The 26,845-nt window shown below is 44.6% G+C and overlaps 1 protein-coding gene across 2 annotated transcripts in view; it reads left to right on the top strand.

Moving 5' to 3' along the window:
• Positions 1 to 516: 516 nt before the first annotated feature.
• xpo6 (exportin 6) overlaps positions 517 to 26,845 on the top strand; it is a 157,743-nt gene continuing 131,414 nt past the window's right edge. For both annotated transcript variants that reach the window (XM_072269231.1, XM_072269229.1), the window contains exon 1: positions 517 to 681. In XM_072269231.1, coding sequence (XP_072125332.1) covers positions 679 to 681 — 3 coding nt within the window. In that variant the 5' untranslated portion in view covers positions 517 to 678. The remainder of the gene's footprint in view (positions 682 to 26,845) is intronic.

Below are 26,845 nucleotides of genomic sequence, written 5' to 3'. Positions count from 1 at the left end.
GATTGTAATATGACCCGGATTGCACTATCCGTTGTTAACCAGAACAGCAAGCCCCCAACTCCTTTACGCTAGAGTAGACAGTGCATGGAGAGAAAGCTGGTGTCCACATCTCAGCAGTGCAGGAATTTCATTCCAATGTACTTTCAGATGGTAAGCGATGCACAGCAAACGAGGGACGGACAGGATCGACCCCGAACTTAGTGAATGGTAGCCCATTAAAGGGGCTGAACAGCCTCTCGCAGGCGACGCTCTACACCCGCACGCAGGTCACGTGGCTGGGAGATCGAGTTCGCGTGACCCCTCGGTCACCTGACCTGCCAGTCGGTCTCTTCCGGGGCCACCAATCACATTAGAGCTCCTGCATCCGAACAAACCAACCAGAGGTTCTCCCCTCCCCCAGCGAGACCAATTACCGGGTACCCTGCCAGCCAGCCAATAGGCACTCGAGCCTTGCGCGCCCGCCAATGAGTGAGCGCGTAGGGATCCGGCGCGATCCGGTCTGAGCCGGCCCGGTCCTGCGCGCTGGGCGGATCCGGGGCGGCAGCGGAAATGGCGCGGAGGAGGCCTGGCCTGTAGGCCCGAGAGCCGGAGAGCTGCAGCCCGCCTCCCGTCGCTTAAAGGGACTGCTCAGGGGCGTTCGGAGCATGAGCCAGACCGGCATATCATCGCAGTATAAGCATGGTGAGTGTGCCTCGGGTACAGCAGCGGCGGCGGCACCGCCGCTCACCCGGCCCCTGCGGTCCCGGGGCTGATTTAAGGGAAGCTGCCCTGCCCTAGGCCTCTCTAGTATAACCCCCAGCGCAGCTCCGGCCTCCCGGCTTCTGGCCCTCTCTTCCCCACCCTGGTCCGGGGCACTGGTGTTTGGTCTTGCTCAGCCAAAGCTGTCTCCCAAGCAGAGGGACGGATGTCACCGTTAAGAGGCGGTCTTCAAGCCTACTCTGACATTTTAGTTCAGTTCTTACTCATCTTTATGTCAGTTGCTTATTGCTAAATATATGATTTTGTTTTTGCAGGCAGCCAGGTTGTAGGTATCTATGTCAAACCACTCTGCTGCAGTCTTCTTAGATAACTAATATAAATAGTGTTATTTAGTGGCAGCAGGACCGTGCAAAGATATAAAATTATTATATATTACCTGATAAATAAAGGTGCCTTTGAAAGTCAGCATCCATCCGGCAAGACCCTCACTATCTGGGACATACCCAATTCTCATTACTACCATTGAAGAGGAGCCTAAGGCTCACTTCTGCTTCTAAGCCCGTCACTTCTATTGGGGAATAGGCCGCTGACAGTAGCTCGTCAGAGTCCTCGGTTCTGAGCCAGTCTTGAACCCAGGTTGTAGCCCATCTTTGAAGATCTGTCCTTTCCCAGGGTAGAGGGCTTTGGAGCTTCTGTGGGGTGGAGTTGCTGGCCCCTCCTTTTGCATCTGGGCTTGGGACTGTCCATGGCAGAGTTGTGAAGGCTCACTTGACCTCTGCTGAGGGAAGCATTGTGCCTGTGGTAGAGCAGGCGGTGTCTACGGCATTAAGCAGCCTCTATTGCAGTGGGGGATGCTCTCCACTGAATTTCCGTAGATATTTGCTGACGTACCAAATCCCATCAAACTCCTAATGAAATATAGCCGTATTGTGATTGGGCCCTGGATAGATCTTTGGAGGTGATGACACTTGGCACTGATCTTCCTATTCTCCATGTCCTCCTTGGTGAATACTGATGTAAAGTAATCATTGAGGACCTTACTCACGTCCTTTGCATCCAAGTGAATGTTCCCTCCAAATATTTGATGGAATGGACACGATTTCTCCTTCTCCTCTCCCTTTCCTCTTTTAATCCCCACTGTGACTTCTTACCTCTTCTCCTCCCTTTGGTGTCCCTCTTCCTTCACTTTCTCTCATGATCCACTCTCCTCCTCTTCAGATTCCTCCTTCTCCTGCTCTTTACCTTTCCCGCCCACTTGGCTTCACCTATCGTCTTCTGGCTTGTCCTCCTTCCCCTCCCTCCCCCAACCTCTTCCTCTTCCTTTCCAGTCCTGATGAAGGGTCTGGGTCTGAAAAGTTGACTGCTTATTCCTCTCTGTAGATGCTGCCTGGCCTGAGCTCCTGCAGCATTTTGTGTGTGTTGCTCTGGGTTTCCAGCATCCACAGAATCCCTTGTGTTTCTTCCTTTATCCTTGAGTGGGCCTTGCCCTCTCCCAATGATTCACTTGCTCTGGGTTGATCTCCAGTGAGCTCCTTACGGAGTGCTGCAGCATTGAGCTGCAAGAAGCATTGCACTATGTTTACTTCAGAACATGAGAAATGGAAGAACAAATAGGTAATGTGGCTTCTTGGAAATGCAGTAGACTGCGGGTGCTGGTATCTGGAGGATCTCAGTGGGCTGAGTTACATTTGTGGGGGGATGTTAATGTTTCTAGTTGAAATCCTACATCAGCAATATTAGCTACGACACAGAAAGCTACGGCTTAAGTCCACCCTGGTTACAGCAGCCTTCATGCCAGTCTAGCTAGACCCATCTGCAAGCACATCAAAATTCAAGATAAAAGTGCCTATACAAAATATTCACACCCCTTAGAAGTTTTCATGTTTTATTGTTTTACAGCATTGAATCACAGAGGGGTTAATTTGGCTTTTTTTTTACACTGATCAATAGAAAAATACTTTTGTGTCAAAGTTAAAGCAGATCTCTACACATTATCTAAATTAATTACAATTATAAAACACAATAATTTATTGCAAGTTAGTATTTAGTAGATGCACCTTTGGCAGCAATAACAGCCTTGAGTCTGTATCAGCTTAGCACATCTGGACACTGCAGGTTTTCCCCATTCTTCCTTACAAAACTACTCGAGCTCTGTGAGACTGCATGTGAATGAACAGCCCTTTTCAAATCCAGTCACAAATTCTCAATTGGATTGAGGTTTGGACTCTGACTTGGCCACTCCAGGACATTAACTTTGTTTTTTTTTTAAAACCATTTCTGTGTTACTTTGGCTTTATGCATGGGGTCATTGTCTTGCTGGAAAACAAATCTCCCAAGTCGCAATTCTCTTGCAGACTGCATCAGGTTTTCCTCTAGAATTTCCCTGTATTTTGCTGCATTCATTTTACCCTCTGTATTCACAAGCCTTCCAGGGCCTGCTGCAGTGAAGCATCCCCACAACATGATGCAGGCACCACCATGCTTCACAGTAGGGATGGTGTGTTTTTGATGAAGTGCAGTGTTCGGCTTACACCAAACATAGCGTTTATTCTGATGGCCAAAAAACTCAATTTTGGTTTCATCAAACCGTAGAACCTTCTTCCAGCTGACTTCAGACACTCCCACGTGGCTTCTGGCAAACTCTAGCCGAGATTTCATGAGAGTTTTTTTTCAACAGTGGCCTTTTCTTTGCCAGTCTGCCATGAAGCTGCAACTGGTGAAACACCCAGGCAACAGTTGTTGTATGTGCAGTCTCTCCCATCTCAGCCACTGAATTGTTGTATGTGCAGTCTCTCCCATCTCAGCCACCTAATTGTATTTGGAGGGATATTCAATGACTTGAGAATTTTTGTATCCATCTCCTGACTTGTGCTTTTCAATAATCTTTTCATGGAGTTGCTTGGAGTGTTCATTTGTCTTCATGGTGTAGTTTTTGCCAGGATACTGACTCACCAGCAGTTAGACCTTCCAGATACAGGTGTATTTTTACTACAATCAATTGAAACACTTTGACTACACACAGGTCTCCAAAAACAGATCTCCATTTGACTAATTATGTGACTTCTAAAACCAATTGGCTGCACCAGTAATGATTTGGTGTGTCAAATTAAAGGGGGTTAAATACTTATGCAATCAATTATTTTGTGTTTTATATTTGTAAGTAATTAAGATCACTTTGTAGAGATCTGTTTTCACTTTGATACAAAAGTCTTTCTGTTGATCAATGTCAAAAAAACCCCAAATTAAATCCACTGTGATTCAATGTTGTAAAACATTAAAACATGAAAACTTTGGCTGGAGCAGAGTACTTTTTGTAGGCACTGTATGTCACCATATACAATTATGAGATTTGTTTTCTTGTGGGTAGATTCTGTAAATCCAAGGAACACAATAGAATTGATGAGAGACCCCACCCAACAGGACGGACAAACAGCCAATGTGCAAACACAAAAGGAAAAAATAACAATAATAAATAAGTAAAAAGTATTGCGAACATGTGATGAAGAGACCTTGAAAGTGAGTCCATAGGTTGTGGGACAGTTCAAAGATAGGACAAGTGAAGTGGGTCCTGAAGCTCCTGTACAACCTTCCTGATGGCAGCAGTGAGAAGAGAGCATGACCTGGGTGATGGATGCTGCTTACCTGTGATGGACTGGGCCTTATCCACTGCTTTTTGTAGGATTTTCCATTCAAGAGCATTGGCATCTCCATACCAGGCTGTGATGCAGCCAGTCTATATACTCCTCCACTACACATCTATAGAAGTTTGTCGAAGTATTAGATGTCATGCTAAATTTTTGCCAAGTCTTAAGGAAGTAGAGGTGCGTGCTGGGCCCAGAGCAGATCCTCTGAAATGATAACACCAAAGAATTTAAAGTTTCTGATCCTCTGATGAGGACTGGCTCATAGACCCGTGGTTTCTTCCTCCTCGAGTCAGTAATCAGCTCCTTGCTCTTCCTGACAGTAAGTGTGGTGCCACTCGGTCAGATTTTACAGTCTCAGTCCTGTATGCTGATTCGTCACCATCGTTGATTAGGTTTACAAAGGTCATAGTCATACTTTATTGATCCCGGGGGAAATTGGTTTTCATTACAGTTGCACCATAAATAATAAATAGTAATAGAACCCTAAATAGTTAAATAGTAATATGTAAATTATGCCAGTAAATTACGAAATAAGTCCAGGACCAGCCTATCGGCTCTGGGTGTCTGACCCTCCAAGGGAGGAGTTGTAAAGTTTGATGGCCACAGGCAGGAATGACTTCCTATGACGCTCTGTGTTGCATCTCGGAGGAATGAGTCTCTGGCTGAATGTACTCCTGTGCCCACCCAGTACATTTTGTAGTGGATGGGAGACATTGTCCAAGATGGCATGCAACTTGGACAGCATCCTCTTTTCAGACACCACTGTCAGAGAGTCCAGTTCCATCCCCACAACATCACTGGCCTTACGAATGAGTTTGTTGATTCTGTTGGTGTCTGCTACTCTCAGCCTGTTGCCCCAGCACACAACAGCAAACATGATAGCACTGGCCACCACAGACTCGTAGAACATCCTCAGCATCGTCCGGCAGATGTTAAAGGACCTCAGTCTCCTCAGGAAATAGAGATGGCTCTGACACTTCTTGTAGACAGCCTCAGTGTTCTTAGACCAGTCCAGTTTATTGTCACTTCATATCCCCAGGTATTTGTAATCCTCCACCATGTCCACACTGACCCCCTGGATGGAAACAGGGGTCACCAGTACCTTAGCTCTCCTCAGGTCTACCACCAGCTCCTTAGTCTTTTTCACATTGAGCTGCAGATAATTCTGCTCACACCATGTGACAAAGTTTTCTACCGTAGCCCTGTACTCAGCCTCATCTCCCTTGCTGATGCATCCAACTATGGCAGAGTCATCCGAAAACTTCTGAAGATGACAAGACTCTGTGCAGTAGTTGAAGTCCGAGGTGTAAATGGTGAAGAGAAAGGGAGACAAGACAGTCCCCTGTGGAGCCCCAGTGCTGCTGATCACTCTGTTGGACACACAATGTTGCAAGCACACGTATTGTGGTCTGCCAGTCAGGTAATCAAGAATCCATGACACCAGGGAAGCATCCACCTGCATCGCTGTCAGCTTCTCCCCCAGCAGAGCAGGGCGGATGGTGTTGAACGCACTGGAGAAGTAAAAAAACATGACCCTCACAGTGCTTGCTGGCTTGTCCAGGTGGGCGTAGATAGGGTTCAGCAGGTAGACGATGGCATCCTCAACTCCTAGTCGGGGCTGGTATGCGAACTGGAGGGGATCTAAGTGTGGCCTGACCATAGGCCGGAGCAGCTCCAGAACAAGTCTCTCCAGGGTCTTCATGATGTGGGAGGTCAATGTCACCGGTCTGTAGTCATTGAGGCCGCTGGGGCGCAGCGTCTTCGGCACAGGGACGAGGCAGGACGTCTTCCACAGCACAGGAACCCTCCGGAGCCTCAGGCTCAGGTTGAATACATGGCGAAGTACTCCACATAGCTGAGGGGCACAGGCTTTGAGCACCCTGGTAGTGACACCATCCGGTCCTGCAGCCTTGCTTGGGTTGAGACGTTCAGCTTGAAGCCCACCGTGGTGGTTTCGTGTGGGGGAGGGGTATAGTCATGAGAGCACTGGTGGTATCATCAGCAAACCTGAAGTACAGCATTGGAGCTGTGCTTGGCCTCATAGACATAAATATAAAGTGAGTAGAGCGGGGGCTAAGCCGACAGCCTTGTGGTACTCCTGTGCTGATGGAGATTGTGGAGGTGATGTTGCCAATCCAAACTGTGAGGTCTGTATGTGATGAAATTGCACCAGGAGGGTACTGAGGCCAAGGTCTCACATTGTGTCTATCCCACTATTCATCATCTTTTCTAAGTGCTGCTTAAACTTTGCTGTTGTCTCCCTCTTCACCACCCCCAAAGTGTATTCCGGACTTCAACCACTCTGTTCCTTTAAACTTTATCAACTCATCTTATAGCTTTGTGAGGAGCAGGGTTTTTTTTACACAGAGAGGTGGGTGTCTGGGATGCACTGCTTGGGGTGGTGGTAGAGGCAGAAACGTTAGACAATTCTGAGAGTCACTTAGTTAGCCACATGAATGTGAGGGAAATTGTAGGATATGGACGTTGTGTAGGCAGAAGAGATTAGTTTAGTTGGTCATTTGAATACAAATGTAATGGGTTTGGCACAACTAAGCGGCCTGTTCCTGTGCTGTACTGTTCTATATTCTAGTGTTTGACATTCCCAGTCATCACTTATAAGCTGATCAGGTCTCCCCTCAGCCTCCAGTGTTCCAGAGAAAGTCCACATTTGTCCAACCTCTCCTGATAACTTGTATCATCTAATCCAGGCAACACTTGTTCATTATTATATGTGGATCTCAACATTACTTGAGCCCAAAGGTTAGCTCACCGCTGTTACCCGTACATATCTCCCTGTATTAATCAATGGTAAATCTCAACGGCTGCTCTTTCGATTCACTGCTCGAGATCACTCATCATCTGTATCCAGTACAGATTTATGAATGTGCATTGATAGAGGGTTATCTGTACAGTGTGAGGAGGAAAGCTTTCGAGCTAATTTCCTGTGCATACAAACGTGAATTGGAGGGGTAAGTCCCACAGACTCTGAAGCCTGTTCCAATTGATAAGATTTGCCTATAACCCCTAATTTGTTTACCAGCCCCATAACTTTTAATCTTTAGCATTCTTGTACTTGTAGCCATGCAGAATTTCTTTTGCAAGGTGTGTTAATAAATATGTTAATCAATTCTGTTTCCAATCCAAGGACGTGTCTCTTATCAATGCACGTAATAGAATGCACCCTTCAGAAGCTTTTGACAGCGCAGTTATCATCTCTACTTGTGTCTCTACACGTCAGGTCACTGGTCTGAGTGCTACTGGTACCATGTAACCCAGTACTACCTGTCGCATGGCCGGGTGGTCGGCGACTAAACCGGCTCCCCCACCAGGCTTGCCTGGTGAGGAGGGTGGCTAGACACCCTGCAGGATGAAAAACAAGACCTGTCAAAGGGTGGATGGACCCTCCTGTAGGGTCAACGGCCATCTAGCAAACACGTGCCGTGAAGCGCGGAAAGGGCATCCCTTGCATCGAAGCTTGGTCTGGCCATTCACTGCAACAGAACTTCCCCCAGCCGTCTTGGACCCCACCGTGCCGCTGGATCCGGGAGGGGCTGTCAAGAGGGTGGGTCTGGACCTGTGCAACCCCCTACTCACCTAAAATCCATTCACACACACGCTGTTCCTTTCAAACTGAAAGGAACCATCATCATCCTATGGCATGGATAGCCAGAGAGAGAGAGATCATCTTTACTAACGCTGAAGAATTCAACAGGCTTGGATGTAGAAGAATACAAGGGTTTCATCATATTCTTGGAAATCATGCTGTGAGTCTACTGATGCATTCCACATCACGATGTTAGCGTGTTGACAGCCCCGGTGATGCGTTGCAGTTACGAAGGGCATGGTGCAGTACATCTGGAGCACTGCACGGCCTTACTGTCCTTATCTAATGGTTTGAAAGCAGCATGGGGAAGGTTTACTAGACTAGGTGGGTTGACTAGAGACAACAGTTTGAATGGATTAGGCTTGAATCTACATGAGTTGACAAGAGGGAGGGGGCCATAGAAGGTCTCAAGGGCTCCTGACAGGTTGGATGTAGAGAGGATCTTACCTTGTGAGAGAATGTGGAAGCAGGGATTATTGATTTTAAAAATGATTGATTTTTAGTTGAATATATAGACAGACACTTGTGAAGCAGGGTGTGAAGGTTTACACATTGGTCATGTTAAACGGAAAGGAGTCTGGGCAGATGTGACCAGCTCAGGAAGGCGCTTCAGTTGCATGTACAAGTGGGGCTGAAAGACCCATTTCTGTGCTGCATAATTTATGGTCCAGTGAATTTAGATACATTTAACGGCAAGCCTTGGCCAATGAATTTAGATACATTTAACGGCAAGCCTTGGCCAATGAATTTAGATATGTTTAACGGCAAGCCTTGGCCAATGAATTTAGATATGTTTAACGGCAAGCCTTGACCAAATGTCTAGGCCAGTAGCTCAGAATTGATGCCCTTTTGTGTTGTCAGCGAGATTAAAGTGTCATTTACTACACAAGAGACTCTGCAGGTGCTGGGGCTCCAGAGTAGCACACACGCAATGCTGGAGGGAGTCAGCAGGTCAGGCAGCATCTGTGCAAAGGAATAACCAGTTGATATTCATGCTGAGACCCTACGGTAGTGTAGCAGTTGCTGTGTGCTATTACAGCTCGGGGCATTGAGAGTTCAGAGTCTCTGTTCGTCCTCCCCGTGGAACGTGTGGGTTTTCTCCAGGTGCCCCAGTCCAAGGATGTACTCGATAGGTTAATTGGTCATTGTAAGTTGTCTTGTGATTATGTTAGGGTTAAATCGGGGTTGCTGGGTGGCATGGCTCGAAGGGATGGAAGGGCTTATTCTGCGCTGTATCTCTACATAATTAAATGAAAATAAAATGTAACTGGCTTTACCAGTACATTTTTTTTGGTGGTGATGGCATCAACAGTGTGACAGACTAATCAACTGTGGTCTTTCCTCTATCCTGGTGTTTCTCAAACCAAATCTGATCTGATGCTTCTCAATGTCCCATTACCACTTAGGTTTAATTTGAATAGTTGGTGTGCCTAATTTTGTATCTGGACACAGGCTGTGCTGCTACAGGCAGAGTTTATTGCTTGTACCTCCCTTGTTGTGAGTGGGTTCTCAGGATATTCAGGAGGTAGGTAACCACAGTGATGGGGATGGCTTTTCACAGGTTAATACATTTTCTTCTCTGAAGAACCATTCACATTCGGCATTCTGTACTTCACCAAATGATTGGTTCTCTTGATATACACTGTAGGCCAAAGGGCCTTTTCCTGTGCTGTGCTGATGCTAACTCTTTCTACCAGGTTTATTAAGTTGCTTGCAATGAAATTCCCCAGTTGCCATTGTGAGACTCAGATGTTTCTGAATGAATAGTCCAAGCTCTGGAAGCTACAACGGTAACTTAACCTCTGTGCTCCTGTTTTCAGTAATTACTTTAGCTTCATCTTTCCTCAATTCAAATTTCTGGAAAAGGGGGATTTGTATCTTAGACAAAGATCATAGCCTCTTTGCATCTACTTTTTGTGCCTACCTATCCTGTTAACCTACCCTTTGACAAGATATACATGAACTGCCTGACCTGCTGAGTTCCTCCAGCCTTTTCTGCAAGATTTCCACAGTAGTGTTTATTGCTAGATCTTAAATCTTTTAAAATCTCTCCCTTTTCCTGGTTCTCATCAATGACATTCCATGAAATATTAATAGTGTTTTTTTCTCTGCGCAGCTGCTGTTTGATTTTAAATATTTACAGAATAGTCTGTTTTAGTACTGGGATACCCAGTGGTATGTATTAATGGTTCACATTTAATGTAGGGGAATGAAGAAGGAAGGCATGGAATACAAGTAGAAATCAGTCCATGCTCGTGGGAAATGCATTTTGAGAAGAAGGTGAATATCTTCTGCCCTTCTTGGAAAATGAGAGCAATTTTACTCAGTATTACTTTCTCAGGGAGCTTCAACTCTATTGTTTCAGTTCGGCCCCCACGTTAAATTGGTTGTACGTCCATAGGGTGACTGTTCTATAACTTCCAGGAGTGTATACCAGTTGATCAATAATCAGAAGTGCTGTGTATGCTGCAAACCCGTCAATGTGTTTGCCATCGTCAGATGCCTGGAAGCAAGGGGTTTTCTGTGCTAAATTTGTTGTCTTATTAAGTCATAAGGCATTGTAACTTATTGGGAAAAATCAACAAGGTTTAGTTTACAAACAAGAGAAAATCTGCAGATACGAGGAAATCTGCAGATGCTGGAATTTCAAGCAACACACATCAAAGTTGCTGGTGAACGCAGCAGGCCAGGCAGCATCTGTAGGAAGAGGTGCAGTCGACGTTTCAGACCGAGACCCTTCGTCAGGACTAACTGAAGGAAGAGTGAGTAAGGGATTTGAAAGTGGGAGGGGGAGGGGGAGATCCAAAATGATAGGAGAAGACAGGAGGGGGAGGGATGGAGCCAAGAGGTATGGACAGGGATATGAGAGGATCATGGGACGGGAGGCCTAGGGAGAAAGAAAGAGGGAGGGGGGAAGCCCGGAGGATGGGCAAGTAGTGAGAGGAACAGAGAGAGAAAAAGGAGAGAGAGAAAGAATGTGTGTATATAAATAAATAATGGATGGGGTATGAGGGGGAGGTGGGGCCTTAGCAGAAGTTAGAGAAGTCAATGTTCATGCCATCAGGTTGGAGGCTACCCAGACGGAATATAAGGTGTTGTTCCTCCAACCTGAATGTGGCTTCATCTTTACAGTAGAGGAGGCCGTGGATAGACATATCAGAATGGGAATGGGACATGGAATTAAAATGTGTGGCCACTTGGAGTGTAAACGTAACTTTGCTGGATCAAATAACGACAGCACAAAAAGATCGTTACTTATCTTTTCACCCGTTCGTTTCTTCGAGCTCAGCCGGTGAGTGAACTTGGACCCGACATGAGGGAGAGATCCTTTCTCATCTCCCCGGCAGTTCTACAAGTTCACTGCCTGATGTCAGAATTGTCAGAAGTTATAAGGCCACCGATACAAAAGAACAATCAGTTTGATAACCATACCAGCCAAGTCAATGGACTATTGATACAAAAGTACAATCAATTTGTTCGACACTCCAACCACCTTAAATAAAAAGGGAATGTCCTACCTGGTTTGCTGGAGCCACAACTTAATTACAAAGATAAGAGCATCCGTCAAATTTATGCTTTAATTAAGAAAGGAATGTTCTGTCTAATTTCCATCAGGTACTGCTTTTTGTCAAAATCAAAAGGTGTGAAAAGCCCAGAGGCATCTTTAATCATCTTGCTCCAAAGAAGGCAGCTGTGAGACATTATTCAAACAGGCTGCAGTCACAGATATAGTCAGTACTTACTACATTGTTTACAGGAATCTGAGAATCCCCCATTCCCTTAAACTTTATCAGGAGGTCCTGCTTTCTCTGGTGGACAGAACATAGGTGTTCAGCGAAACGATCTCCCAGTCTACGTCGGGTCTCGCCAATACATAGAAGCCCACATCAGGAGCACCGGATGCAGTATATCACCCCAGCTGACTCACAGGTGAAGTGTCGCCTCACCTGGAAGGATTGTCTGGGGCCCTGAATGGTGGTGAGGGAGGAAGTGTAAGGGCATGTGTAGCACTTGTTCCGCTTACAAGGATAAGTGCCAGGAGGGAGATTGGTGGGAAGGGATGGGGGGAACGAATGGACAAGGGAGTCACGTAGGGAGCGATCCCTGCGGAAGGCAGAGGGGGAGGGAGGGAGGGAAAGATGTGCTTAGTGGTGGGATCCCATTGGTGGTGGCGGAAGTTACGGAGAATTATTTGTTGTACCTGGAGGCTGGTGGGGGGTAGGTGAGGGCAACGGGAACCCTATTCCTAGTGGGGTAGTGGGAGGATGGGGTGAGAGCAGATGTGCGTGAACTGGGGGAGATGTGTTTGAGAGCAGAGTTGATGGTGGAGGAAGGGATGCCCCTTTCTTTAAAAAAGGACATGTCCTTCATCCTGGAATGAAAAGCCTCATCCTGAGAGCAGATGCGGCGGAGACAGAGGAATTGCGAGAAGGGGATGGCATTTTTGCAAGAGACAGGGTGAGAAGAGGAATCTGCAGATGCTGGAAATCCAAGCAACACACAAAAATAAGCCTCTGTGTCCAGCACATAATTCTCTGCAACTTCTGCCATCTCCAACGGGCTACCACCACCAAGCACATCTCTTCCTCTCCCCCACTTTCTGCTTTCCACAGGGATCGCTCCCCACCTGACTCCCTTGTCCATTCGTCCCTCCCCACTGACCTCCCTCCTGGCACTTAACCCTCGCAAGTGGAGCAAGTGCTACACCTGCCCCTACGCTTCCTCCCTCACTACCATTCAGGGCCCTAAACAGTCCTTCCAGGTGAGGCAACACTGCACCTGTGAGTCTGTTGGGGTCATATACTTTGTCTGGTGCTCCCAGTGTGGCCTCCTATATATTGGTGAGACCTGATGTACAAATGTTTGTAGATTGGGAGTTCGTTTCACTGAGCACCTGGGCTCCATCCACCACAAAAAGCAAGATTTCCCAGTGGCCATCCACTTTAGTTCCACTTCCCATTCCCATTCCAATATGTCAGTCCATGGCCGCCTCTGCTGTCATGATGAGGCCACACTTACATTAGAGGATCAACAACTTATAATCCATCTGGGTAGCCACCAACCTGATGGAATGAACACCAATTTCTCGAATTTCCGGTAATTCCCCCCCCCCTCCCCCATCTCCTTCATCATTCCCCATCCCCTTTTCCCCTTTCACCTTATCTCCTTACCTGCCCATTGCCTCCCGCTGGTGCTCCTCCCCCCTTTCTTCCATGGCCTTCTGTCCTTTCCTACCGGGCTCCCCTTCTCCAGCCCTGTATCTCTTTCACCAATCAATTCCACAGCTCTTTACTTCCCCTCCTCCTCCCAGTTTCACCTATCACCTTGAGTTTCTCCTTCCCCTGCCCTCACCATTTAACTCTGCTCCTCATCTTTTTTTTTCCAGTCCTACTGAAGGGTCTCGGTACTTTTTTTCATAGATGCTGCCTGGCCTGCTGAGTCCCTCCAGCGTTTTGTGTGTGTGTGTGTGTGTGTGGCTAAGTTTAGTTTACTTTGCCAGTAATTAAGCTAGGGCCTATACTACTGCTTCTGTGCTTTTGTGTTAGTGCTGATTCTTGTCCATGATGACTTGGAGTTCAGAGCGTTATCCAGCATGAGACCCAACTGGTCCATGCTGACTAAGATGCCGCATCCAAACAGTGCCCATTTGGCTCATTGCCATCTAACCTTTCCAATCCAACTGTTATTGTCCTGTTTCACAAACGTGCCACCCTCTGTGAAACAACATGTTGCTTCAGAATCAGCTTTAACATCACTGACCGATGTCGTGAAATGTGTGTTTTGTCGCAGCAGTACATTGCATTACAGAGAAGTACAATGTGTTTAAAAATTGCATAAATACTGCAAAAGGAGAGCAAAAAAAAGAAAAACGACAGTGAGGTAGTGCACATGGATTCATCGTCTATTCAGAAATCTAATGACAGAGGGGAAGAAGCTGTTCCTAAAATGTGAAGTGTGGGTCTTCGTGGTCCTGTACCACTTTCTTAATGACAGTGCTGAGAAGAGGGCATGTCCTGGGTGGTGGGGTTCCTTAAAGATGGGTGCCACCTTTTTAAGGTAATGCTTTTTGTAGGTGCCCATGAGACCAGTGCCCATGATGCAACTGGCTGAGTTTACAACTTCCTACAGCTTTTTCTGATCCTGTGCAGTGGGTCCCTCCATACCAGGTGATGCAACCATTTAGAAAGCTCTCTACACTACCTCTGTAGACACTTACAAGAGTTTTTGGTAATACCATGTGTCCTCAAACTCCTAATGAAATAATGAAAAATAATAAATCAAGTTACAATTAAATCTTTCCCCTCTCACCCTAAATCTAAATATTCCAGTTCTTAATTCCCCAACCCTGGGGAAAAGATTGAGTGTATTCACCCTCTCTATGCCCCTCATTATTTTATACACCTCTATAAGATCACTTGTCAGTCTCCTATACTCCTAAGGAATAAAATCCCAGCCTGTCCAACCTGGTCCTATAACTTGGTCCCTCAAGTCCTGTCAACATCCTTGTAGATATTTCCTGCAATCTTTCTAGTTTAATAACATCTTTCCTGCAACAGGATGACCAAACCAGTCCATGTGTGGCCTGACAAGCCACCTGTACAATGGCACTCTGCCTTCCCATCCTTTGTACTCAGTGCCCTGACTGATGGCGGCCAGTGTGTCAAAAGCCTTCTCCACCACCCTGTCCACCCGTGACTTCACTTTCAGGGAGTTATGTACTTGTACTTGCACTTCAGTTTCCTGTTGCTCTGCAACACTCCCCAGGGCCCTGCTGTTCACTGTGTAAGTTCCTCGTGGATTTGTCTTTCCAAACTGCAGCGCCTTGTACTTAACTGAATTAAACTTCATTTCCCATTCCTTGGCCCACTTATTCAGCTGATCAAAACCGCCCTGCAATTTTTGATAACCTTCATAATTGACTAAATCACCTGTTTTGTTGTCATCTGCAAACTTACTAACCTTGCCTTGTATGTTTAATCTCAGTAGTTTATATTTCTGACGAACAACAATGGAGCTAGCACCAACCCCGAGACACATCAGTAATCAGACGAGCAACCTTGCACCATTACACTCTGCTTCCTACCATCAGACCAAGTGTGTGTGGAGTTCTCCAGCTCTCCCTGGATCCCATGTGATCTAACCTTCTAGAGCAGCCCACCAATTGTGTCTGTAATTACCTATTCCAGAAATAAGACTTATTGGTCAGTAATTACAGGATTTTCTTTGCTGCCCTTCTAAAAGGCATCACAATCGCCATGACACCCTGCCTGTGGCTAACGATGAGACAGATATCTCTGCTAGAGCTCCTGCAGTTGCTTAGCCTTGCACAGTGTTCTTGGTCAGGCCCCGGAGATGTGTTCACCTTCATGTCCTTCAAGACATCTAGCACTTTTGTGGCTCCGCACAAAATGCCCTCCTTGGTCTTTAAGGAACCCTATTCTCTCACCTGTTACCTCTTTTCCTTTATTATATATATAAATTTTCTGCCAAAGTTATCCCCGTTTATGCCCTCCTTGGGGTCCACTTCTGCATCCAGGAATTTTCCAGGAATTTTCTTGATCCCTACTGCCTGTACTTGGGTTGAATTCTCATGGCATGAATTGCTGTAGATTTTGTTGGCACTGGAGGGAGAATTGCTAATTTTTTTTTTCTGATATACTATCTGGTGTAATTATTTCTCTTTTCACTCAGTGGATATTGGGAATTCGCAAACAACAGGAATTCTGCAGATGCTGGAAATTCAAGCAACACACATAAAAGTTGCTGGTGAACGCAGCAGGCCAGGCAGCATCTCTAGGAAGAGGTGCAGTCGACGTTTCAGGCCGAGACCCAGTTAGTCCTGACGAAGGGTCTCGGCCTGAAACGTCGACTGCATCTCTTCATAGAGATGCTGCCTGGCCTGCTGCGTTCACCAGCAACTTTGGTGGATATTGGGAATTACTCAATTTCTGGTGATTTAGGAGTACAGCAAAATGTGCACTCAAAAACAATCCAGATAGCCTCCAACCTGATGGCATAAACTTAATTTTGTCTCACTTCCCCTTGCTGTACTTTTTCCATTCTCCATTCCCGCTCTCCTCTTACCCTTTCTCTTCTCACCTGCCTGTTATCCCTCTCTGGTAGCCCTTCCTCCTTCCCTCTCTCCGACGGTCCACTGTCCTCTCCTGTTAGATGCTGCTGCCTTCAGCCCTTTACTTCTTGCACCCAGTTTCTCTTTTCTTTCCCCCTACTCCTTTTCACTCACCTGGTCTCACCTATTACCTGCCAAACTGTACTACTTCTCCTCCCCTCACTTTCTTATTCTGATGAAGGATTTTGGCCTGAAGTGTCAATTGTTTAGTCCCCTATATACATGCTGCCTGACCTGCTGAGTTCCTCCAGCGTTTTGTATGTGTTGCTCCTCATAATATTACCTGTATTGAAATGGATCTGGGTCTTGGTCATGGTCTCGTGCTGGAATAAGGCAAACCATTAAATCCTCTATTTAATGTGAGGATTAAATAATTTTGCACATATCATCTTCTGTGCAAAGGCTGATTATTGTGAATGACATTTAGTGGTCGGCTTGGGTCCTGTGCGTAAATACCAACTTGCCTGAATGTATTCTGTATCATGGAAACTGCAGTGTGATGGATGATAGCAATCATGATGTTTTGTGGATAGTGCCTTTTGCTGAAAGACCAGTATTTTTCAGCCAGATCACTGAATCTGATTCTTGGATCAGTTAATTTTCATAGTGGTGCTTTGTTGCCATACTATAGCACATGCTGTTAAACACATTCACCGGCTGGACACCTCATTTTTTAGATATGTCTGTGGTACTTCCAGCAGCTTCATTGAAACAGTTGTCCCCGGCTAATAACCAACTGAAGTTGAGGATATCAACATTATTTAATGTCATTTCCAGTACTCAAGTGTAAAGGAGAACAAAATAATTGTTACTCCGATCCGATGCAGCACCAAAAACACAATAAAATAAAGAACACAATGATAAAAAAGCAATTAAATACACAAGGTAGCTTGTAGACATAGAAAGATTATATGTCCATAAAGTGACATTAGAGACTGGAGAGTCTGTACATAAGGTGAATGACAGGAAATGATAAAGTAGTGATTTAGCGGGTGGAGGTGTTGATCAGTCTTACTGCTTGGGGAAAGTAACAGTTTTTGAGTCTGGTGGTACTGGTGTGGATGCCTCCTCCCTGATGGAAGTGGAACCAACAGCCCATGAGTAGGGTGGGTAGAAGCCTTCATGATGTTACTGGCCCTCTTTTAGCACCCTTTTTGGCAAGTAGACTGGTGCCAGTGATGTGTTGGGCAGTTATGACTACTCATTGTGGAATCCGTATTAGTGGTGCCCATCTGTAGTGCAGCTGGTTGTTGGAGGAAAAATTGATGGTATAATCCAGTAATGGGAGAGGTTAGCTAGAGTACCTTTGCTACATGAATAGTCGCAATCCATCTGTTAACATGGAAAAAGGATCAATATAGCAAATCTAAAAAGATGGGTGAGAGAAAACCCGAAATCAGACCTATTGGGAAAGCTAGTTTACTCCAACACTGATTAGAAATATAAATTACATAGGCACAGAATTAGGCCATTTGGCCCATCAAGTCCATTCCACCATTATATCATGGCTGATTTATTATCCTTCTCACCCCCATTATCCTGCCTTCTCCACATAATTTTTGACATCCTGGCTAATCAAGAACGTATCAACTTCCACTTTAAATATACCCAAGTCTATGGACTCAGCCTCCATAGACATCTGTGGCAATGAATTCCACAGATTCATCACCATCTGGATAAAGACATTCCTCGTTATCTCTGTTCTCTGTTCTAAATGGACATCGCTCTCTTTTGAGGCTGTGCCCTCTGGTCCTAGGAAACATGGAAACATCCTCTCCACATCTATTTTATCTAGGCCTTTCAATATTTGGTTTCAATGATATCTGCCCTCCAGCGAGTACAGGATCAGAGCAATCAAACATGCTCATATATTAACACTTTCCTTCATAGAATCATTCTCATGAACCTCCTCTGGACCCTCTTCTATGCCAGCACATTTTTTCCTTCGATAAAGGGCCTAAACCTGCTCACAGTGCTCTAAGTGCGTTCTCACCAGTGTCTTAAAATGCCTCAGTATCACATCCTTGCTCTTTTATTAAAGTTACTAACATGGTTAGAGTGTTGGCTGATTGGTAGGAGGCAGCAAGTGGGAATAAAAGGATCCATGTCTGGTTGGTTGCCAGTGACTAGTGGTGTTTCGCAGGGGTTGGTGTTGGGACCTCTTCTTTTTATGCTGTATATAAATGATTTAGATGATGGAATAGATGGATTTGTTGCCAAGTTTGCAGATGATACAAAGATTGGTGGAGGGGCAGATATTGTTGAGGAAACAGATGGGATGCAGAAGGACTTAGATTAGGAGTATGGGCAAGAAAGTGGCAAATTAAATACAATATTGGAAAATGCATGTTCATGCACTTTGGTAGTAGGAATAAATGTGTGGACTTTTTTCTAAACAGGGAGAAAATACAGGAATCTGAGATGCAGAGGGACTTGGGAGTCCTTGTGCAGAACACCCTGTAGGTTAATTTGCAGGTTGAGTCGGTGGTGAGGAAGACAAATGCTATGTTGGCATTCATTTCAAGTGATCTAGAATACAAGAGCAAGGATATGATGCTGATGCTTTATAAAGGCACTGGTGAGTCCTCACCTTAAGTATTGTAAATAGTTTTGGACCCCTCATCTTAGAAAAGATGTGCTGGCATTGGAGAGGGTCCAGAGAAGGTTCACAGGAACGAAAGAATTATCATTCGAGGAACGTTTCTGGCTCTGGGTCTGTATTCACTGGAATTCAGAAGGATGAGGGGGGATCTCATTAAAACCTTTTGAATGTTGAAAAGCCTAGACAGAGTAGATGTGGAAAGGATGTTTCCCATGGTGGGAGAGTCTAGGATAAGAGGGCACAACCTCAAAACAGAGATGCAGAGAAATTTCTTTAGCCAAAGGGTGGTGAGTTTGTGGAATTTGTTGCCACATGCAGCTGTGGAGGCCAGGTCGTTGGCTGTATTTAAGACAGAGATTGACAGGTTCTTGATTGGACATGGCATCAAAGGTTACAGGGAGAAGGCCGGGAACTGGGGTTGAGAGGGAGATTTAAAAAAGGATCAGCCATGATTGAGTGGCGGAGCAGATTCAATGGACCAGATGACCTAATTCTGCTCCTATGTCTGATGGTCTTATATTCTTGTGCTTTCAAACTGAATGCAAGCATTGCATTTACCTTTCTTACCACCTACTCAACCTGCAAATCAACCTTTAGGGTATCCTGTACAAGACTGCTAAGTCCCTTTGCACCTCTGATTTTTGAATTTTCTCCCTGTTTAGAAAATAGTCTACAGCTTTTTTCCTTCCATCAAAGTACATGACCATACTCTTCCCTGCACTGTATTCCATCTGCCACTTCTTTGCCCATTATCCTACTCTGTCCACGTCCTTCTGCAGACTTGGCCACAAGGTCATCAGTTCCATCATCCAAATCATTGACATACAACGTGAAAAGAGTCAGTCCCAATACTGACCCCTGTAGATCACCACTAGTCACCGGCAGCCAACTACAGTCACCCCCTGTTGTCTGACTCTGTGCCTCCCGCCAGTTAGCCGATCACCTATCCATGCTGGTCTCTTTCCTGTAATACCCATGGGCTCTTGTTAAGCAGCCTCATGTGTGGCACCTTGCCAAAGATCATCTGAAAATCCAAGTAAACAACAGCCGCTGCCTGTAGATGTATTTGATTAATTCCACGTCCCGGACCCATATTTGGAGGGCACAAAGGCAAAAGGACATACATTTAAGGTGTGAGGGGGTAAGTTCAAAGGCCATGTGTGGGGGCAAGTTTTTCTTTTACACAGAGTGATATGTGCATGGAATGATCTACAAGAGGTGGCCCTGGAGGCAAATACAATAGAAATGTTTAAGAGACATGAGAATGGAGAGAGTCGACAATGTACAGAAAGGATTAGTTTAGTAATGCGTTTAATTGGTTCAGCTCAACACCATGGGTGAAAGGGCCTGTTTCCATACTGTTGTGTGCTGTAACGATCCCTTCCTGCAGAAGCCTGTATGCCAGCTGTCCACGTGCCAGTGTTAATGACTCAGGAATATCTAATTCCTCAGAGGAACTTTCTGTGACACAGACAAGGAGTAAATGGAGCAGAAAACTGCAAATGCTAGAAATCTGCAACAAATAAATGCAGTATTTGTGGAGAGAGTGAGGCGTTATGGAAGCATAGTAGTTTGTGCAGTGTTATTACAGCTCGAGGCATTGGAGTTCGGTGTCCGGTTCCAGTGTCCTCTGTAAGAAGTTTGTACAGTGGTGCTTGAAAGTTTGTGAATCCTGTAGCATTTTCTCTATTTTTGCTTAAGTATTACCTAAAACATGATCAGATCTTCAAACGTCCTAAAACTAGATAAAGAGAACTCGATTAAATAAATAACACAAAAAACATCTTACTTGTTCATTTATTTATTAAGAAACAAGATCCAGTATTACACATATTTGTTGGAAAAAGTATGTGAACCTTTGCTTTCAGTAACTGGTGTGACCCCCTTGTACAGCAATAATTTCAACTAAACGTTTCTGGTAACTGCACATCGGCTTGGAGGAATCATAGGCCATTCCTCCTTACAAAACTGCTTTCAACTGTTGGTGGGTTTTGTTGCATGATCATTATAGTTGCATCATCCAACTTCTATTAAGCTTCAGGTGACAGACTACTACCCTGACATTCTCCTGTAAAACGTCTTGATACAATTTTGAATTCATTGTTCCCTCAACGATTGCAAGCTGTTCAGGCCCTGAGGCAGCAAAATGGCCCCAAACCATTTCACAATGCTCCTTCCACCATGTTTCACAGTTGGGATGAGGTTTTGGTGTTGGTGTGCAGTGCCCTTTTCCTCCAAACATAGCATTGTCCCAGAAGCATTGTAGACCATCCAGGTGGTCTTTTGCAAATTTAAGATATGCAGCAATCTTTTTTTTTTGGAGAGCAGTGGTTTCCTCCGTGGTGTCCTTCCATGAACACCATTCTTGTTCAGTGTTTTTCTTATAGTGGACACATGAACAGAGACCTTAGCAAGTTCTAGAGATTTCTGCAGGTCCTTTGCTGTTACCCTTGGGTTCTTTTTCATCTCCTTTAGCATTGTACATTGTGCTCTTGGTAGATCTTTTCAGGACGCCCACTCTTAGGGAGAGTAGCAACAGTTCTCAGTTTCCTCCATTTGTAGACAATTTCTTTTCCTGTGGACCGATGAACACTCAGGTCTTTGGAAAAGCTTTTCCAGCTTAATGCATCTCTACAATTCTTCTTCTATAATCCTCTGAAAGTTGTTTTGATCGAGGCATGGTGCACATAACCAGATCTTTCTTGAGAAGAACAGGCTCTGTGTAACCTGACTTTTTTTTTATATAGAGCAGGGTACCTCCATAAAGCACAACTCCAATCTTAACTCATTGATTGGAACACTTGACTCCAAATAGCTTTTGTAGAAGGCATTACCCCAATGGTTCACATACTTTTTCCAACAAATACATGTAATAATATTGGATTGTTTTTCTCAATAAATAAATGAACAAGTAGAATGTTTTTTGTGTTATTTATTTATTTGGTTTCTCTTTAAGACTTGAAGATATGATATTTTAGGTCATATTTTTGTGGAAGTAGAGAAAATTCTACAGAGTTCACAAACTTTCTAGCACCCCTGTACCTCCTCCTGGTGAGCGCATGGGTTTCCTCCCACAGCCCAGAGATGTACGGGTTAGTAGGTTAATCAGTCATTTTAAAATGTCCTGTCATCAGGCTAGGATTAAGTAAGTAGTTTTCTGGGCGACGTGGCTGATTGGGCTGGAAAGACCTGTTCCACACTGTACCCCTAAATAAGTAAATAACCTCATATCGAGGATACATCATCAAACTGTTCATGAAGTGTTTTCACACAGAGCAAGGGATTCTTCCAAACAAGGATTAATTAAAAGATGGAATGTTGTATTTTCCCAGCTATGTACCTGGCTCCTGTCTCTCCCACAGATGATATCATAGTCATCCAGTGTGCAAACAGACCCTGTGGGCCAGCTTGTCCATGCCGATTCTGTTTCCTAATGAGCTAGTCCCATCTGCCCCTGTCTGGCCCACAGCCCTCTCAACCTCTACTATCCATGTACGTATTAAACGTTGCTAAAATGCCCATGTCAATCACTATTTCTGGCAGCTCATTCCAAATATCCACCTCTGTTTTAGTGAAGAAGCCTTATGTTCCGTTTAAATGCCAGACCTTTGATCTTAAACATACGCCTCCTTATTTGTAGCACCCCGTCTCTCAGGAAAAGACTCTGTGCTTTCACCCTGTCCGTGCCCCACATGATCGTAGATATCTCTGTCAGGTCCCTCATCAACCTCCTACATCCTAGGGAATCAGGTCCTCGTCAATCCAGCTAACTGTTTTATTTTTAAGCTTGTCATTTTTCATCAAGGTCTGTATTCACAAGTGTTTAGAAGAATTAGTGAGAAGTGTTTAGGGGGATCATGGTAACATTATTACAACCCGGGGCATTAGATTTCGGAGTTCAGTTCTCGGCACTGACTGTAAGGGGTTTGTGCATCCTTTCCATGACTGCCTGCTTTCCTGCGGGTGCTCCATATTCCTTCCACATTTCAAAGGCACCCTGGTTAGTAGGTTAATTGGTGCAGCTTGTCAGGATGTTATTTACTGCTCATCTGTAGAATGATGCAAGTATAGATGTGCATAGCCAAATCTCTTCAGCCTCCTCAGAAAGTGGAGGTGTTGGGGTGAGCTTTTCTGATTGTGTAGCGTGCGTTCTGGGTCAGTGAAAGGTTGTGTGAGATTGCACTTCCAGGAGTCTGAAACTGTTGAGGGTTTGATACAGTCCAGCTTGCAGAGGTGCTGCCGTGAGCTGGGTTTGGTCCTGACCATCGCTGCTCCCTGTGTGACTCGTATGACTCTGTGGATTTCCACCAATTACGCCAGTTTGCTTGCACAAAGGCATACTGGTTGGGAAATTAACATACCACTATAAATTCCCAAAACGTTGGGTATAGGCTAATATGTGAGAGAAAATAGGATGTGGGTGAATGGTTTGCTCTAAGAGCTAGCATAGGTGTGGTGGTAGCAACACACACGAAATGCTGGAGGAACTCAGCAGGTCATGCAACAACTATAGAGGGGAATAGACATTTGAGTTTTCAAGAGTGCAGATTGTCTCATATTTATGATGGTAGATGTGTTTTAAGACACTGGTTTCTTTAATTATAGGATTGACAGGGGAGCAGTTCTACAGCAGAAAGGTACATGCTGAAAGTCTAAGGGCACATCAAAGGATGGTTTTGGTCTGAATGAATTGGATTGTTCTTGCTTGAGGAAGTGATTAAAGGATTTCAATTATGTTACACAGTATTGCCTTGTGCCTGGGAACTCAACTTGATTCCTACATAAAGGAGAGATCTGTTCTCACTTTAATGGCTCATAAATGAAGCAGCAGCTGAATGTCATACCCTCTCGAATGAAGATGCTATCCTGATAACTAAACATTTTAAACAAGCTGGTCATTTTTTTCCCTTTGTAGTTTTGCCTGAAATCAGTTTTATTTTAACAGTGAGATTATGGGCTGATTCCCTTCCCCGGGTTAAGAAACAAGATTATTTGGCTGTTGGTGCCTTTGGTGTTGGCTTCACTGTCAGACTGTGCTCCAGCTCCAGTAGGGAACTGTTGATGATTTGTGCACTCCCACTTCTTGGTCTCAGCAGATTGCTCACAAATGGGTGCAAGGTTATGACGACCACAGAAGCTCTGGTATTCCCTATCACTTGTGTTCTGGCCCTGTTCTTTCCTTCTGTACTGTACAGATGAGTCTTTCTGTAGTACCATGTTCTGGGCTCTGGCTGCACTCTTCCAAGTAACCTGATTGAACTTGAAGACAGAGTACAGAGTTAATGGCAGGATTCTTAGCAGTTGGGGGAACATTCATAGATCCCTCAAAGTTGCCACGCGAGTTCAAAGGTTCATTTTATTATCAAAGTGTGCATGCAGAATACAACTCTGAAATTTGTCTTCTCCAGATAGCAAAGAATACAGGAAAACCATAGAAGTAGTTGAAGAAAAAGAAACAAAAACTCACAAACCCCAAACAACTCCAACCCCTCCCTTACACAAAAACTAACAGATCACCCAAACCCCCAGCCTACCAATCCACAACAAGAAAGAATGGGCGAGAACATGACAAAAACAGAGCTGAAAGAGGCAATATGAACTACAGTTTGTTTGAACTATAATTCATTCTATAAATCTCAGAATTTCAATAACACCTGGTGAGCATCAGGACCCAACGGCATCTCCGATGGCAGTGTCTGAGCCACCGGCCCCCTCCAACGGCAGCGACATGAGCCAGCGGTCCCTCTGATGGCAGGGATTCGAACCACCGGCCCCTCCAAGAACCACTCACTCTCCTTTGCATTTGTCTTGACTTTTCAATCTTGCCTGGTGCATTAATTGGTGAGAAATTTAGTCAATCCTGGCCCCTTGTCTCATCTCTGAGCTTCTCCTCGTGGTAGCTGGAGTTTGCATTTCTCTCCTGGAGTTTTCTCAGGGACAGCAGAGAGCTAGCTCACTTGATGAACTACAGACTGTAAGTCATAGGCACCAACAGTTTCAAAGGCAAAATAAAGATAAAAAAGAACAAGTAGAAGATGTATAAAAGCTGAAATGATTGACCATCTGGAAGAGGTCATCCGTTGAATCGTTGTTCGCTGGCGCCATTTTGACCAGAAGGAGTTCAGACGTGATAATGTTGTTAAGAAGAGGTATGGTGTGTTGGTCTTCATTAGTAGGGGATTGAGTTCAAGAGCCGTGAGGTAATGTTGTAGATCTATAAAATCCTGGTTAGACCACACGTAGGGGTTATTGTGTTCAGTTCTGGTCACCTCATAGGAAGGATGTGATAGCTTTAGAGAGTGTACAGAGGAGAATTGCCAGGATGCTGCCTGGATTGGAGAACATGTCTTGTGGGGATAGGTTGAGTGCAGTAGGGGTTTGCTCTTTGGAGTGAAGGAGATGTGAGGTGACTTGATAGAGGGGTATGGATACTAAGAGGCATGGATTGGGCAGGTGGAGAATTTATCTCAGGGTGAAAGTGGCTAATATGAGGAGAATAACTTTAAGGTGTTTGGAGGAAAGTATAGGGGAGATGTCAGAGGTCTGTTTTCTGCACAAAGAGCTTTGGGTGTGTGGAATGTGCTTCTGGAAAATGGTAGAGGCAGATACATTAAGCACATTTAAGAGATTCTTAGGCACATGGATGAAAGAAAATGGAGGACTACATAGGAGGTAAGGGGTCTTGGAGGTAAGTTAAAGGGTTGGCACAACATTGTAGGCTGAAGAACTATACTTTTCTACAAACAATCATCCAACAGCATTAAAAAAAGGAGTTCTGGACTGAGAGTAGCTTGGAGGACTCCTGCTCTTTCTCTCGCAGCTCATGTTTCATCAGTGGTGAGACCACCCCTTAAATATATTATCCATAAAATACTCTTCCTCACAGATGTCCCACAATGATCCCAGCTCAGACTGCTGCTGCTAATAACACCTCTGCAGATACAGGAAGAATGTGTAAACTCTCTCATTGTGACTGTAAGGCTGGTTATGGCCTGGTGTGATGAAGGCCGTTGCAGCAGTTGCTTCAAGTATAATGACTAAAGAGGAAGAGATTGCAATAAAGAACGGCGTCTAATTGATCATACCCTTAACTCAAGTTCAGTAGGTAGGAAAACTAATGCACAGAAGGTGAATTCTAAATGCAGTGCTTTTGAAATTTTACTCCTACATCTGTGATATCTTTTTTTGTTTATAAAGTGACTAAAATAACAATACTGATACCTTTAGTTATGTTACTACAAGAGATCAAATAACCAGCCTGATTCTCTTGACTTTGGCCCAGTGTCAGTGTTTACCAGTCACTTTTTGAAGGGAGGAGCTGCAGATCTTGAAAGAATAACAAACTTGCTCCTTGCTCAGATGCTTGTTGATAAGCTCTGTATCCTTGGCACATTGCTTTATAGTAATGAAGCTGAACTTGGGTGTCTGTGACTTGACTTGACGTCTTATGGAAGGAAATTTTCTCCTGGTGCATTAGAGTTCTCGGAAGCAGAAATTCCAAGAATCCTGGCATGTTTCAGTCATGGAATATTTTACTGGTTCAGGCATGTACACAGGATGAAAGATGGGCAGATGCCCAAGGGAAAACTATAAAGGGATGTTGCCTGAACCAAGACCAGGACACCCAAAGTTCAATCTAAAACATTTTAAATAAAAGGAATATGGCAAGTGAGGAAAATATATCTGAGAGAAATGACTAGTGCCCATTGGTTGTGACGAGGGATGTACCACCGAGATCTTCAGTGTTTTTAGCAGCTCCATTGTAGGCACCAGTGCTGGAGGTAAAGCTACAGGGCTTTTTAATCACTCTATATCAACCATTCCAGTTAGTTCACCCACCCACCCTGTCTGTGTATCACTTCAGTCACTGCACTGTTCTGTAAACACTACAAACCACTTTTAATCATGCTGTTTACATTGTAAATACATACTTGTATTTGTGCACATTTTATTCCGTATTAATGCATTAACCCCTGACTTATTTTTATATCATTCTTTACTCTTTATAATTGTTGAATGTTGTTTTTATGTTACAAGTAGAGCCAACACCCCACAACAAATTCTTAATATATGCAGATGTTTATGGTGAATAAAGTTGACCTTGATCCAGTATCATAAACTCTATTCAGAATAGGCTTGTGTTGTCATAGACAGAAAAGCAGCAC

This window comes from Mobula birostris, chromosome 9 (assembly GCF_030028105.1).
Source record: "Mobula birostris isolate sMobBir1 chromosome 9, sMobBir1.hap1, whole genome shotgun sequence".
NCBI classification, from domain to species: Eukaryota; Metazoa; Chordata; class Chondrichthyes; order Myliobatiformes; family Myliobatidae; genus Mobula; species Mobula birostris.
The sequence above is the reverse complement of the archived record's forward strand: the minus strand, read 5'-3'. Positions and strand labels throughout refer to the sequence as shown.